This window comes from Carcharhinus amblyrhynchos, chromosome 5 (assembly GCF_965287045.1).
Source record: "Carcharhinus amblyrhynchos chromosome 5, sCarAmb.v2.hapA, whole genome shotgun sequence".
Lineage (NCBI taxonomy): Eukaryota > Metazoa > Chordata > Chondrichthyes > Carcharhiniformes > Carcharhinidae > Carcharhinus > Carcharhinus amblyrhynchos.
The window spans coordinates 6,970,980-6,985,259 of record NC_137328.1 but is presented as its reverse complement, the minus strand read 5'-3'; the positions used below and the strand labels follow the sequence as shown (position 1 = coordinate 6,985,259).

The 14,280-nt window shown below is 41.6% G+C and overlaps 1 protein-coding gene across 1 annotated transcript in view; it reads right to left on the bottom strand.

Annotated features, from left to right (window-relative positions):
* ecpas (Ecm29 proteasome adaptor and scaffold) overlaps positions 1 to 14,280 on the bottom strand; it is a 96,607-nt gene that overhangs the window by 41,235 nt on the left and 41,092 nt on the right. Inside the window, exons 16-23 of the mRNA XM_080188420.1 lie at positions 13,864 to 13,990; positions 12,805 to 12,885; positions 9,002 to 9,221; positions 7,939 to 8,030; positions 7,011 to 7,142; positions 4,899 to 5,061; positions 2,908 to 3,080; positions 748 to 849 (exon numbers count right to left, since the gene is read on the bottom strand). Of these exons, the coding sequence (XP_080044546.1) occupies positions 748 to 849; positions 2,908 to 3,080; positions 4,899 to 5,061; positions 7,011 to 7,142; positions 7,939 to 8,030; positions 9,002 to 9,221; positions 12,805 to 12,885; positions 13,864 to 13,990 (1,090 nt within the window). The remainder of the gene's footprint in view (positions 1 to 747; positions 850 to 2,907; positions 3,081 to 4,898; positions 5,062 to 7,010; positions 7,143 to 7,938; positions 8,031 to 9,001; positions 9,222 to 12,804; positions 12,886 to 13,863; positions 13,991 to 14,280) is intronic.

Below are 14,280 nucleotides of genomic sequence, written 5' to 3'. Positions count from 1 at the left end.
TTGATGGACCAAACGGCCTCCTTCTGCACTGTTGGGATCCTATGACCAAAACAGACAGATCTACACTTTTCCAGAAAGAGAATTTTCTGATGTGTGGTCACTGTTGTATAGGAAGTACAGCAGTTATGTTTGCTCCCACAATCAGCGATGCGATAATCACCAAATCACTTGTTTTAATTGTGCTAAGTACTGGCCAGGCCACTGGGGCAGACATGGGGATTTTGATGCCCATATCCCAACAAGTGACTTTTCATCTCTACTCCCTAATCTCACAGCAACATGTGAGTACTTTCACCATATAAACTGCAGTGCTTCAAGAGAAGGCATGGTGGCACAGTGGTTAGCACTGCTGCTCCACAGTGCCAGGGACCTGGGTTTGATTCCTGGCTTGGGTCACCGTCTGTGTGGAGTTTGCACATTCTCCCCATATCTGCGTGGGGTTCCTCCGAGTGCTCCGGTTTCCTCCCAGTCTGAAAGATGCGCTGGTTAGCTGCACTGACCCGAAGTAGTGCCGGACTGTGGCGACTAGGGGAGTCTTGCAGTAGCTTCATTGCAGTGTTCATGTAAGCCTTACTTGTGACCAATAAATAAACTTTAAATTTCGGCATCACAAGCGCTACTACATCTGGGCAACACTGCCACATGCATCTCAAGAATGAATACAAACACAAATTCACAATTATATTGCAAGGTACAATTTTGAGTTCTGAAAATTGCTTTTCAATGTATGTTTAGGGCAATGTTTACCTCAACAGAGTTCATCAATCCTTGAAGGAGTTTCTTCTGATGAGGAAAATCACCATCTCCAACAGGCAAATAACCTAGTGTCTGCACTGCTCGCTCCTTCATCTACAGAAATAGTGAAGTAACATAGTCAATAACTGCATGGCAGTTTTAATTAACTAGATTTGATTAATGCAAGGACTGGCAGTTAGGGATAATATCCTCCGTTTCCCATTTATTGACCAGGAAGCATGTCCAGGCCAGAGTGGGAGGTGGTGTTGAAGATCAAGGTGGTGATTAAAAGTCTTTTCCATACTTCCTTACAAGGCAGATCCCTAACTCCAGGAATCAGATTCATGTCTCTTTCTCTGCACGTCTTGAACCCTTATGCACCAGTTTTGATCGGCTCAATGGCCTCTTTCCGTTCTGTATTATGCTTTGGATTTCATAAGGTAGTGCAGCCAGCTGCAAAATTTTAATTTTCATTACTTGGTGGGCTAACTAGATTATATTTGTTTTACATTATGTAATAATTTGGGGTGAGATTTAAAATGTTAATTTCGAAAAACTAAATTCAAAATGTGCATTTTCTCATTAAAAACTTAGCCCCTTAAGCTGCACGATTACACTAACACTAAACACCTTTGTACGAATTCCCATCTAAACAGACATTAACCAAATGGTTAACACTTTGCTTAGTACACAAAAAACACATTTAACTGCTGAGATCATGTTGTGCAATCTCAAAGCCATAGTTTCTCAGTGTTATCAGATTAGGAAAATTTATTTACAAGTGTGCTTGGTTCCCCATCTACCGCCCCATGATAAGGAAAGTTGCAGCTTCAGAAGTTGATTAGAGGGCAATGATATTCTGTTTGTTATAATTCCTGACAGTAGCAGTCCGTGTGTCCAAACTAAAGGCAGCACACGGGGAGAGATAAAAAGGCTTAAGAATTGAACTTTGGGGTGCTACAGCGGCACCGTGGTTAGCACTGCTGCTTCACAGCACCTGTGACCCGGGTTCAGTTCAAGTTTGGGTCACTGTCTGTATGGAGTTTGCACGTTCTCCCCATGTTGGCGTGGGTTTTCTTCAGGATCCTCCCACAGTCCAAAGATGTGTAGGTTAGGCTGACTGACCACATTAAATTGCCCTTTGGTATCCCAAGCAGGTTAGAGGGATTAGTGAGATAAGTACGTGGAGTTAGTGGGATAAATATGTGGGTAAGAGGTGGGCTGGGTGACAGGCTGAGTCAGACAGCTGGTGCAGACTCAATGGGCTGAACGATCTCTTTCTATGATTCTAAGACACATTAAATTTCAAGGAAACTGGTAGAGAATAGAATTCCTACAATGCAGAAAGCCATTCGGCCCATCAAGCCTACACTGACAACAATCCCACCCAGGCCCTTATCTCCATATTCTGTTCTGGTACGCTGAGGGAGAATTTAGCATGGCCAGCGCACCTAACCAGCATGTCTTTCGGACTGTGGGAGGAAATGGAGTACCGGGAGGAAACCCACGCAGACACAGGAAGAACGTGCAGAGTCCACACGGACAGTGGGAGTTGAAACTGGGAATCAAACCCGGGTCCTTGGCACTGTGAGGCAGCAGTGCTAGGCACTGTGAGGCAGCAGTGCTAGGCACTGTGAGGCAGCAGTGCTAGGCACTGTGAGGCAGCAGTGCTAGGCACTGTGAGGCAGCAGTGCTAGGCACTGTGCCACCATGCCCCCCTGCTAATCCACCTGACACTATAGAGTCATAGAGGTTTACAGCATGGAAACAGGCCCTTTGGCCCAACTTGTCCATGCCACCCTTCTTTTTTAAACCACAAAGCTAGTTCCAATTATCTGCAATTAGCTCACATCCCTCTATAAATAAATCCAAATCCTTCTATAAACTAAGGGGCATAGATAAGAAACACCACAAATTATTGAAATTATTTTTACTTTGTAATGTTAATTAAGACCCAACATCACAATATCTACATATTTGGTATTTTTAAGTTCAGTATATTAAGGCCCGTCTGTTTTAAATTCTTCCCATGCAGAAATTAACCATGTTCCCAACAGGGAAGATACAATTAATGCCCGATAAATGTGCCATTGGTAGGAGTGATGTTCGAGTACTCCTGCTCCAGATCAAAAGCCAATATCAGGACTTTTGGTATAAAGGATTGATCTTCACCTTGTTACTCTCCTTGCTTGAACGGATTTTGGCGAGTAAGCTCTCCACCAGTTGCAGTTTTGTGAACCCAGGGCCTTCATTTACGATGGGCAAAGCACCGTTCCTCCCAATTTCTCCAACTGCTACACAAGCAGCCATGGCCAGAGATGGGGATGCGTCACCTAAAAATGAAGCTGAAATATTTTTGTTTAAAACAGTGTACATATACACACACAAAACATATTTTAACAAACATATTCTATTCTTAAAAGGAAATGATAAAATTATCAGACTACAAATACTACAGTAAGTGTACTGTGTGCCACTATTTAGAAAATTGCAGCATTCACGTATAGATTAGGGGTCAATCTGTAGGGGTTACGGGGATCGGGTCTGGATGGGATGCTCTGTTAATGAGTTGGTGCAGACTCGATGGGTCTGCTTTAATCAGAAATTCAGCAGCAAATGTTACATTGAGGATTGCATGTGTCCTTTAATGGCTGTACTCCGGGCAGTGAAACTGCTACTTCATGTCCAACCTGGAGGACAAGTTCCAAAAGCCCGCAAAAAAAAACCCTTATCAACACGGTTCTTTGAATACCCTGACATGGCAGCATAGTGGCATAGCACCAGGGACCTGGGTTCAATTCCAGTCTCGGGTGACCGTCTATGCAGATCGTGCACATTCTCCCCGTGTCTGTGTGAGTTTCCTCTGGGTGCTCCGGTTTCCTCTCAGAGTCTGACTGGCATTCAGCTTAGGTTGACTGGCCATGCTACGTTACCCCTTAGTGCCCCAAGGTGTGTTAGTTAGGGGAATTAGCGGAGTAAATCCTTGGCATTACGGGGATGGAGTCTGGATGTGATGCTCGGTTGGTGAGTTGGTGCAGACTCGATGGGCTGAATGCACTGTAGGACTTCTATGAATACAAATCTGCAGCACAAATTCATTCTTTGAGCGGTCAATTCATGTTAAGCTCAAAGTTGGGGTCTGTGACATGCCTACTGAAGCTGGGAAGGTAAAGGCCAGCAGGTTACACATGTTCAGCCAATATCTCTCACCAATGCTAAAAGCAACTGCAGAGGTCTGGTCAGCATGCTCTGGTCTCGCTGCCACCATCACAGGAGTAAATGCACCAAAAGTGGGAGAATTAGGAGTAGAAGGCTCCTATGACTTACGAACAGATCTGGGCAAATCACCCACGGCGGAACCCCCTCTGGTTTTACTCGTTTAGAAGATTAATTTTGCATTGTGTCTTCCAGACAAGGCTTCAAATAGCAATCACTGGAATTGGGAGGTGAGTGTTAAGTATTTTGAAACAATTCTGGTTAAGTGCCCAAAAGCACTGCCAAATAATGCCATGATTAAGAACTTCTCCAATCTGGTGAAAATCCAGGCCTCCTCAATCTACCAAAAATATACTAATTATTATAGAATCCCTATAGTGCAGAAGGACGCCATTCGGCCCATCTAGTATGCACCAAACACAATCAGGCCCTATTCCTGCAACCTCACACATTTACTTTGCTAATCCCCATGACACTACGGTCAATTTAGCATGGCCAATTAACCTAACCTGCACATCTTTGGAAGTCATAGAATCCCTACAATGCAGAAGGCGGCCATTTGGCCCATTGAGTCTGCATCGACAACAATCCCACTCCAGGCCCTATCCCTACAACCCCACAGATTTATCCTGCTAATTCCTCCAATCTACACATCCCGTAGCGAGAGAGGAAACCCAAGCAGGCACAGGGAGAATGCAAACTCCACACAGAGTGATCCGAGACCCGAATCAAACATGGGTCCCTGGTGCTGAGAGGCAGATGTGCTAACCACTGTGCTACCATGCCGCCCTCTTAAAAAAAAGTAGCTAAAATGACACCTAAAGGAGCTTAAAAAAAATTCAGAGGTAATAAAGTTCATAACTAGAAAAGCTGTTTAATAGCTGGATCAGAAGCATTCATCAAAAACTATGAAGACATAATGCAAAGTTATATTTCAAATGAATTACTAATTGTTTCTGTGGTAGGCCGGATTAGCTGGCTTTCCAATGACTCTTCTGTATCCGACTGTTCCATATCTTGGATTTCTAAATCTGTTCTCTTCTTTCTGGCAAGGTACCGTCCTATCACATATCCTAAAGCCAGTAATGCTCCGTGCTGTGTTTCAAGGCTCTGCAGATGGAAGAGTGAGAAAGGTTTATTATTTTAATTGCTTTACTTTCTCATTAGGCTCACTCACATGCAAGATCAAGGAATGATATTATCAAAAGCACTTGGACATAGTAAAGACTATGGGGTCCAATGACATCCTGGCTGTAGTGAAGAACCAGGCTCACCCCTTGCAAAGATGTTCCAGTACAGTTACAACATTGGCACCTGCCCAACAAGGTGGGAAATCCCCCAGTTATTTCATGTCCCCAAAAGGTAGGATAACTGCAACCAAGTCAACTAACACCCATTAACCTACTCCCAACATCAGCAAAGTGATGGAAGAAGCCATCAACAATGTATCAAGTGGCAATTACTCACCAGTCACCTTCTTGGTGACGTTCAGTTTGGGTTCAACAGGACCAGGATTCCAGACCTGGGATAAAATGTGGGCAACAGATCTGAATGCCACTGACTATGCAGTCTGCCTACGCTCAGGAAGTCCTGGACAATATCCAGACTTGGGCTGATACATGATAAGAAACACTTGGATCACAAACGTTTCAGGCAATGGCTATCTCTACCAGAAAGCCCAACTAACTCCCCGTGATAGTCAATGATTCACTGAGTCCTTCCTCATCAATATTACCATTCACCAGAAACATAACTAGACCAGCTAAATAAACGTTAAGCAATTGCAGTAGGTCGGATGCTAGGTTTTGTGTGGTGAATGGGCCAACCCAGAAGTCAAAGACATGACGGAAAACTCTTGATGTCTGAGGATGGTTGAAGCCACAAAATCCGAGTTCGACACCATTCAGGATAAAACAGACCACTTGATGAGCAGCCCCCATCAATTTGCTTAAAGATCCATTCACACCAACAAACCATCATTGCAATAGGTACTGGAAGATGCAGTACAGCAAAATGCAAGATTTTTGAGCAACACACCCCCCAGAGCTATGACATCCAACACCCAGAAGGACTAGGAGGGAAGGTGCATGGGAACACCATCACCCCCAAGTCACATGACATGCAGCCATGGGGACGGTGTAGCTGGTTAAAGGGGATGAAGGGCTGGGTAATCTTTTAAATAAATAGGGTGGCATGATCACACCCTGGTTACCACTGCTGCCTCACAGCTCCAGGGACCCAGGTTTGATTCCCAGCTTGGGTCACTGTCTGTGCGGAGTTTGCATGTTTTCCCTGTGTCTGCGTGGGTTTCCTTCCACAGTCTAAAGATGTGTGGGTTAGGTGCATTGGCCATGCTGAATTCCCCTTAGTGTCCTGGGATGCGCAGATTAGAGGGGTTAGTGGGGTAAAGATGTGGGGTTACGGGGATGAGGCCTAGGTGGGATTGTAGACTCGATGGGCCGAATGGCCTCCTTCTGCACTGTAGTGGGACATTTTCCCAATGTTTTTTCATTGCCACTGGATCAAAATCCTGGGACTCCTTGACCTCCCCACTTAACAGCACAGATTGAGATTTTTCACAACACGGACAGCAAAGGTTCGAGGTAGTCTCATCACCACTAAGTATGGGCAATAAATGTTGGACTTGAAAACACAAACAGCTCAAAGAATTACTGAAAGAGAAATGCATTTATTCCCTGACTTGAAAAAAAAAATTGAGTGAGTCAAAGTCACTGAATAGGTAGTTCTCTAAAAAACAAAAAGGGTTTAATCCAGAAAATGCTGAATAAGCTCAGGTCTGGCAGCAACTGTGGAGAGGAAGAGAGTAATGCCTTGAGTCTAAATGACAGATGCTGCCAGACGTGCTGAGTCTATCCAGCATTTTGTGTTTCCATTTAAGATTTTACTGGAAGGATGCAATCCATTTGGAGTTGTCTACTGGGATGTGTAACCTGAGGGAACAAGGAGGAGTGAAAAAGAAGAGATTACTTAATATACAAGGTTAATTGCCAACACTCACTAACAGTATTCTTGCTTAACTAATTAAATTAAGTACTTACACCATCTTTAGTGCTCTTAATGAGATTCTGGACAGCCAAGTGCAGATCATTCCCAGACATAGTAGACAACACCACTGCATAAAGCTCTGCAGCCAGCTCACGGATCTCATCTTTGTTTGTGCTCATAAGGCCCTTTTAGAAAGAAGGGGAAGGGGAAGGGGAAGGGGGGGAGGAGGTGAGATAGGAGGAACATTTATCCATCATATTTCTCTTATTTCAAAAAAAGTTTGAGGATATTTTGCAGAAGGCATACTTTATAAAGACAATTGTTAAAACTTCAAAATCAAGTCACTGCTCAAGAAAGTCAAGAAACAACTGTGGAAAAAATATAATCAGCTTAGTTACTGGGTAACAATTGTCACCTGGGAAAAATAATCAACTTTTGTTTTCATCCAAATTCAACGATATTTGACACTTAATTGTTTCTAGATTTTCAGCAGATTACATTTTATATTAACCAAATGAAAGAAGTTTTGTCCCAAAAAGCAGTTTAATTCTTTTTGTGTGCATTTTTTGGAAATGTTTCGAACTGCAATCATTGGGGAAATGCAGCAACCAATTTTTGAGTAGCAACATCCCATCAACAGTGATGGCATGACTGACCAACTAATCTGCTTTTGGTTAGCTAAGGGAAAGATATTGGCCAGGAGAACGCAATGCTTTTCCGTAAACAGTTCCACGGTACCTTTGACGTCCACCTAAATTAGGGCAGATAGGAACTCAATTTAATGTCTCAACAAAAGATGGCAGTCTACAACAGTGCAACCAAAAGCAACAAAGCTACCAACTGAGCTAAGCTAGCTCAATAAACTTTTTGTTTATGATGCAGAAAAAAGTATACAAACTCAATAGTTATAGTGTTTTTTGAGCATTATTCAGTACATCCATTTAATTTTCCTCAACAAAAGAATCTGCTGTTTAAGCATACCTTAATCCAATCTATTTTGTCTGTGAACTGTGCAGCCAATTTCTGTGGATAGATCGAGACTACTTCCAATAGACAGTACATCACAGGCATCCCTAGCATTTCCAAAAAGGACAGAAAGGGAGAGGAACAGAATTAAAGCAGAAGAATTAATCGGAATATCTGGTCTCACAAGGCATATTTCTTCCATCAGTTAGAAAATTCAATCCCAAATCAAAGTTGTTACTTTTCAGCCCAATGCAGTTGGACTGGTTCTGCTATTTGTAACACAAACACATTATTATGCCGTCACCCAGCTATCATCTTTTGTCAAAATCAAAACCACAGTTTGTCTTAGTTACAGTCGTGTTCAGGGCTTCCATGGCACTGTCCTCTAGTTCACAAATTCAGGGCAAGTTTTTGATACGCAGCTTAACACAAAAAAAGGCACAATCACATACCAATTTTGTATATGCTTCAACTCAAGGGTCAAGATCAAAAATAACTGCAGACAGGGTAATTTCAGGGTAACCTCACTGCCTCATTCAAAAAATGAATTCCAAAACTAAACTCTATAAAATCCAGAATTGTGTTGACAAACTACAAGTGTGCTGAAACATACAAGTCACATCCTTTAAGCTTTATATTTTATGAAGTAAGTTCTAAATGTTTCCTTCAAATAGATTCGTTATTTTGAATAAATCCCAAACTTCTTAATCCTGAGCATTTTATTTATGACCCAAAAACACATTTAGCCCAAATTGTTGATCAGAAAAACAGACAGTTCATCTGTGAGGCAGATGCATTTTCCAAATGGGACAGCACGGTGGCACACTGGTTAGCACTGCTGCCTCACAGTGCCAGGGTCCCTGGTTCGATTCTGGCCTTGGATGATTGTGTGGAGTTTGTAAGTTCTGCCCGTGTCTGCGGGAGTTTCCTGAAAAACTGAATACAGTTGTGAAACTGGTATGTAAAACTGCACCCCCCCCCACCCTCCACATGTGCTGGTTCATGTTTGAAAGGCCAGCATTACATTAAGTTAACAATCTGAGAGTCATGTTCCATTTATATTGTAAAATGGTTTTACCTCCTATGGCTGAGAGCAGCCGCTCGAGAAGATCAATGTACACTTGCACTGGATTCATTTCTCCATTCTTTGAGGATGACTGTGAAATGAAAGTGTCAGAAGCCAGACTTCTGACGTAACGACCGATGGCTGGAGCGTGGTCCTGCATGTCAACGAAACTGTGAGAGATGGGGACCACACCTGCGCTGTGCGCCAGACACATTCTCAGATATAGGACGATCTGTGGATACAACCAAGTTGCTGATTTATTATTTTCTCAACCAAAAGAATGATTGCTTTTTAAAGTTTGAAAGGGGGAGAGGGGGTGGGTGGACTGCCTGAGATGCCATCAAATCCCCGGCTCTGGGATTCAACTCACTGTTGCAGGTAACAGCTTTCTCACTGTTCTAATTTCTTTCTTTACGTATGGTCTCCCAAAGATGACAAATCAAGCTGAAATACAGCTTTGAGTTATACCATTAGTTTGGCGTTTGCTGTATTCTTGCGTTGGCAAATATTTCAAAGTTCTGTTCTATTCTGCAGGGAGTGGATTCAGAGGCGAAGCAGAGTGTTACATGGTGACCGTAAAATAGTGCATTTAAACAATGTCACAGTATTAACTATCAAATACATTGCTCCTTTTAAGACACCTACATCAATTTAGTTTCCTCTATGTTGATTAAATGCCAACTTTTATCTTGGGTATTACCAAGCACACATATTCCAATAATTATAAAAATGATTTAGACACATTAATAGGAGTTGTGTAATTGTGTAAAATTATTAAACACACCTGTGATACAAAAAGGACAAAGAATGTTTCATTACTGTGGCAGCCTAATTGAATGCAGTTACCAGGCAGTCTTACAGACAGATTTAAGAATTAATGCTCTACATTCCATCGTGCTAAGTTCCATTTCCTTGCTTTCTATTCCCAAATTCCAAAGAGACATTATAGAATAACCTAAGGACTTCCTCTTAAAGGATTCAGTGGGAATACATCCTGCACGATATGATCTAGTTTGGATCCTGTCAGTGGTGAATAATCTGATCATCGTTTGCAAAGGTCAAAGCATGGGCAGGTGCTCAGTGTACCTTGCCTGGAGGAGAGAAGGTACAAAATGAGCTGACATCCCCATTAACAATCTCTATTCAGCAACCATTGCGTGAGGAAGCATTGTCAGTTGAGATAAGAATAAGACTGATAGCAGCTAAATCGATCTTCAGCCAAACAAAATACTGAAAATCTGAAACCTGCCCCCCAGAAAATGTTGGAAATACTCAGCAGGTCAGACTGGAAGAGGAACAGAGTTAATGTTTCAGGGTGATGACCTTACGTCAGCACAAGGTCTGGGAAAAATAAACCACGTCCCACTTGAACAAGGCATCAGAATCCGCTGCCTACGCATTTGTATTTTAGCTTGATTTGGCACATTTAGGAGACCATGCGTAAAGAGAGAAATGCACCTTCTACCTCAATGACAAGCGTGCTTCTGAGTAATTACCGCAAACTCAAACCTTAATTTAAAAAAAAACTTGTTTTAATATAGCACCTTTCATGACTTTGCAGTACTTTTAAAGCTTAGGCCTTGAAGTAAAGTAGAACATGCCACTGCAATATTGCACACAGTACGCCATCAAATATCGATGAAAGGGTGACCAGATAGTGTGTTCAGGGACAAATATTAACCAGGAACAAAATATAACTTCTCCGCTTGTCTTTGAAGTGAGATCTCATATATCCATTTTGAGAGCAGACAGGCCTCAGTTTAAAGTCTCATCTGAAAGATAGTACTCCCTCTGTACTGTACTGGAGCACTGGCTCAGGGTTTTTATGCACAAGTCTCTGGAATATACCCAAAACCGCTGACTCAGACACAAGGGTGCTTGTTTTAAGTGCGCCTAATTTTGAAGTAGTCTTGATAAATTAGAGGAGTGTTAAATACAGTATAATGGGAGTCTGTGTTTCTGCCAAGCAGAATTCTGCTTGGAAGCTGCAGGACTTGGCGCGTCATTTTGTTCTCGCGTGTTCTACACGCAGGTAAAATAAACATTTACTTATTAGTCACAAGTAAGGCTTACTGCAATGAAGTTGTTGTGAAATTCCCCTAGTCGCCATACTCCAGCACCTGTTTGGGTCAATGCAACTAACCAGCACGTCTTTCAGACTAAGAGGGGAAAGTGGAGCACCCAGAGGAAACCCACGCAGACACAGGGAGAATGCACAAACATCACACACACACACACACACACATACACAGTGACCCAAACTGGGAATCAAATCCAGGTCCCTGGTGCTCAAAGACAGCGTGGCTAACCACTATGCCACCTATTTGAATATTTGAAAAGGTGCACGGGCAAAGTGTTTCTTACAACTGGTAATGGGAACAGGAGAACCCTCATTCTTTTAGCATTTAAATTAGAGATTATGATCTCAGTGGAGGCTGGTAACTTTTTAGAAGATATTCAAACTCCCAATGGTTAACTGAAAGAATTATACCACAAGGTTTCACAAAATAAACAAAAACCTTTACTACACACAAGGCAAGTATTACTAACTTAATACTACATTTTGGACACTTATGCTTTAAACACAAAAATCTCAACAGAACACTTCTGTTTTAATTATATTTCCACCCAAGGATTCCCCTAAACTTTACAGGATGGTGAGGGTTGTTCTGTTCCCATGGAACCAAACCAAGGGGTGTCACAGCTCTCAGGAAGTCACTTTGATTCGACTCTATTCCTGCTATTGTTGAGATATGAGATTTCTCAGGATCCCAGCATTTGGCTAGGCGACTCTTCAGATCTGACATCACACTATCAAATCCAATGTAATGTGAGATTAGCCCCCTGCAAGACATCTCAATCTGGTATGCCTGGGAGGCAGACCAGGCCAGGCCAGGCTCCATATTTGCACTACAACTTTACATTGGTGTGACACAGAAAGCTGCACTCTAGTCTGCCAGCATGATGTAATCTTAGAGAAGGTATACACCATATGTTTTGCAAACCATTACCTAAAGAAGCTATTGAACAAAGCTGGCTGAAATAAAAACGAATGCTGGCTAGAAATTTTGACTATCTAAAGGAGAATTTTGCATGAACTTGAAATGGACAGAAAAGAAGAGTTATGGTTTAATTTAGAAAGAAATTAAAGGAAAAGTCATCTTTCAACCTGAAGGTTAATATTGTCAAACATTCTCTAAGAAATCAATGGGTTTCAAATAAAACCAATACAACAAATTAAAGAAGGTTTCCCAAATTGTGAAAATCACTGTGACATTGGGTACACTTACTCTTGCAATAAATGATTATGTCAACTTTCAGCTTAATGGTACAATTGCTATTCCCCTCTAGATCATGAAAATAGTTCTCATGTGAGATCCCATCATAAATGTTAAAAGGCTCAGTTTAAACTCTGTGGCATTTGCGGTAGCACAACCCCCGTTGCACAAGATCAATTATTCTTGCATCACACATACGTGTGATGTGAATTAAATTAGATAAATCAGCTAATGAATAGATAATGCTTCCATTCCATGTTACACGTGTTGTCAAAACCTCTGTCGGCAACTGAATTTCCATTTGGAAATTCTGAATGGTCGCTCAGGTCCGTGTATTCTTCCTATATCAGTTATTACGCCAACTAAACCTTTCTGCTTTCACTAATCAATTTGAATCACCCTTGACTTTATTATTTTCATTTTACATGCCAAAATTAGGGGATAACATTGCAAGTAATCTGAATGTTCCAGCAATCTATTTTGGGTATCAAACAAATTTCTACACCACCTGATCTCTTTCATCTTATTTCTTCTTACCTCATTGTATGTAGCAGGATTAAATGGCAGAATGTATGTTCCAACAGTATATTTTGCTGATGTTTTTATCCTCTGAGATGCCTGTTGAGAAGGAAAATCAAAATGAGGATACCTGTTTTCTCGTTAACTGAAGGATGGAATGGGGTAGTTGAATCGTTTTTTAGGGGATAGTGCATGAAACTGCTGTGCTGATATTTTATGTTCTCATTTTGGGTACTAAATTAAGCGGGTCAGTCATGATCTTAGTGAATGGCCAAGTAGGCTTAAGAGACCAAAACCTAATCCAGGTTGTATTTCATGTTGTCAAGCCTTGACCGCAACAATGGAAATGTAAAGACCAATCCTATTAAACAGGTTAACCACATTAAAGACATCTTTAAGCAGACAGAGTATGGTTTAAGTTTACTTATTATTGTCACAAGTAGGCTTACATTAACACTGCAAAAAAGTTACTGTAAAAATCCCCTAGTCGCCACACTTCGCTGCCTGTTTAGGTACACCGAGGGAGAATTTAGCACAGCCAATGCACCTAACCAGCACGTCTTTCTGACTGTGGGAGGAAATCGGAGCACCTGGAGGAAACTCATGCAGACATGAGGAGAATGTGCAGACTCTGCACAGACGGTGACTCAAGCTGGGAATTGAACTCGGGTCTTTGACTCTCTGAGGCAGCAGCAGTAACCACCATGCCACCATGTATGGATTTTTGTGGATTAGTTTTCTAGTCACTTCTTAGCATGTTTTGCTCCAACAATTAATTGAATGATTGTTACAAACACAAACGTTTTATGAAAAAGGATGAGACTTAAGTATAAAAAGCCATGTGTAAAAAAATATACTTTTTCAGGATTTGAATGGCACCAACATTGGTGTAAACGGAAGGCCAATTCAACTTTTATAATTAATTTGAATTGAGCAACGTTGCACTATGGAGTAGAGTTGTTGGAATGGTAACCTATCGCTCATTCATAACTCTGGCTGTTTTCTTTGGTAAAAGTGGTGAATTGGAATCACCAATGGAGCCTCATAGCAAAACTATTGAGAAGAAAAAAATATTACCTTATCCTGGATGTAATGGACCATTTCAGGAAAGGATGGCATGACCTTAGGAGTGCTTTCCTTCTCTGTCGTTTGATTTGGAAGAGCCCTCAGAACGTGTCTTGCTTCGCCATATACTTCCTCTCTCCTAATAGAAAACAGAGAGCTCAATAGCCAAATTTAGTATTCTTGGCTGATTGTTTCATGATGTTTAGATTCAGTGCTAATTTAACAAACGTGCAAGTTGATATGTCTGCTTCATTTGCTCTTACTCAATTAAACAGTCCCCATTATACAGTGGGAACAAATGGTGAATAGAAACAAATGTTTAAAAATAAGCTGTTCTGACAAGAGGTTAAGCAGTACACTTATTTCCTCAATGGATTTAATCTCCCCATATCCAAAACTAATGCCTGTATCCTGACCCGCACCAATCTC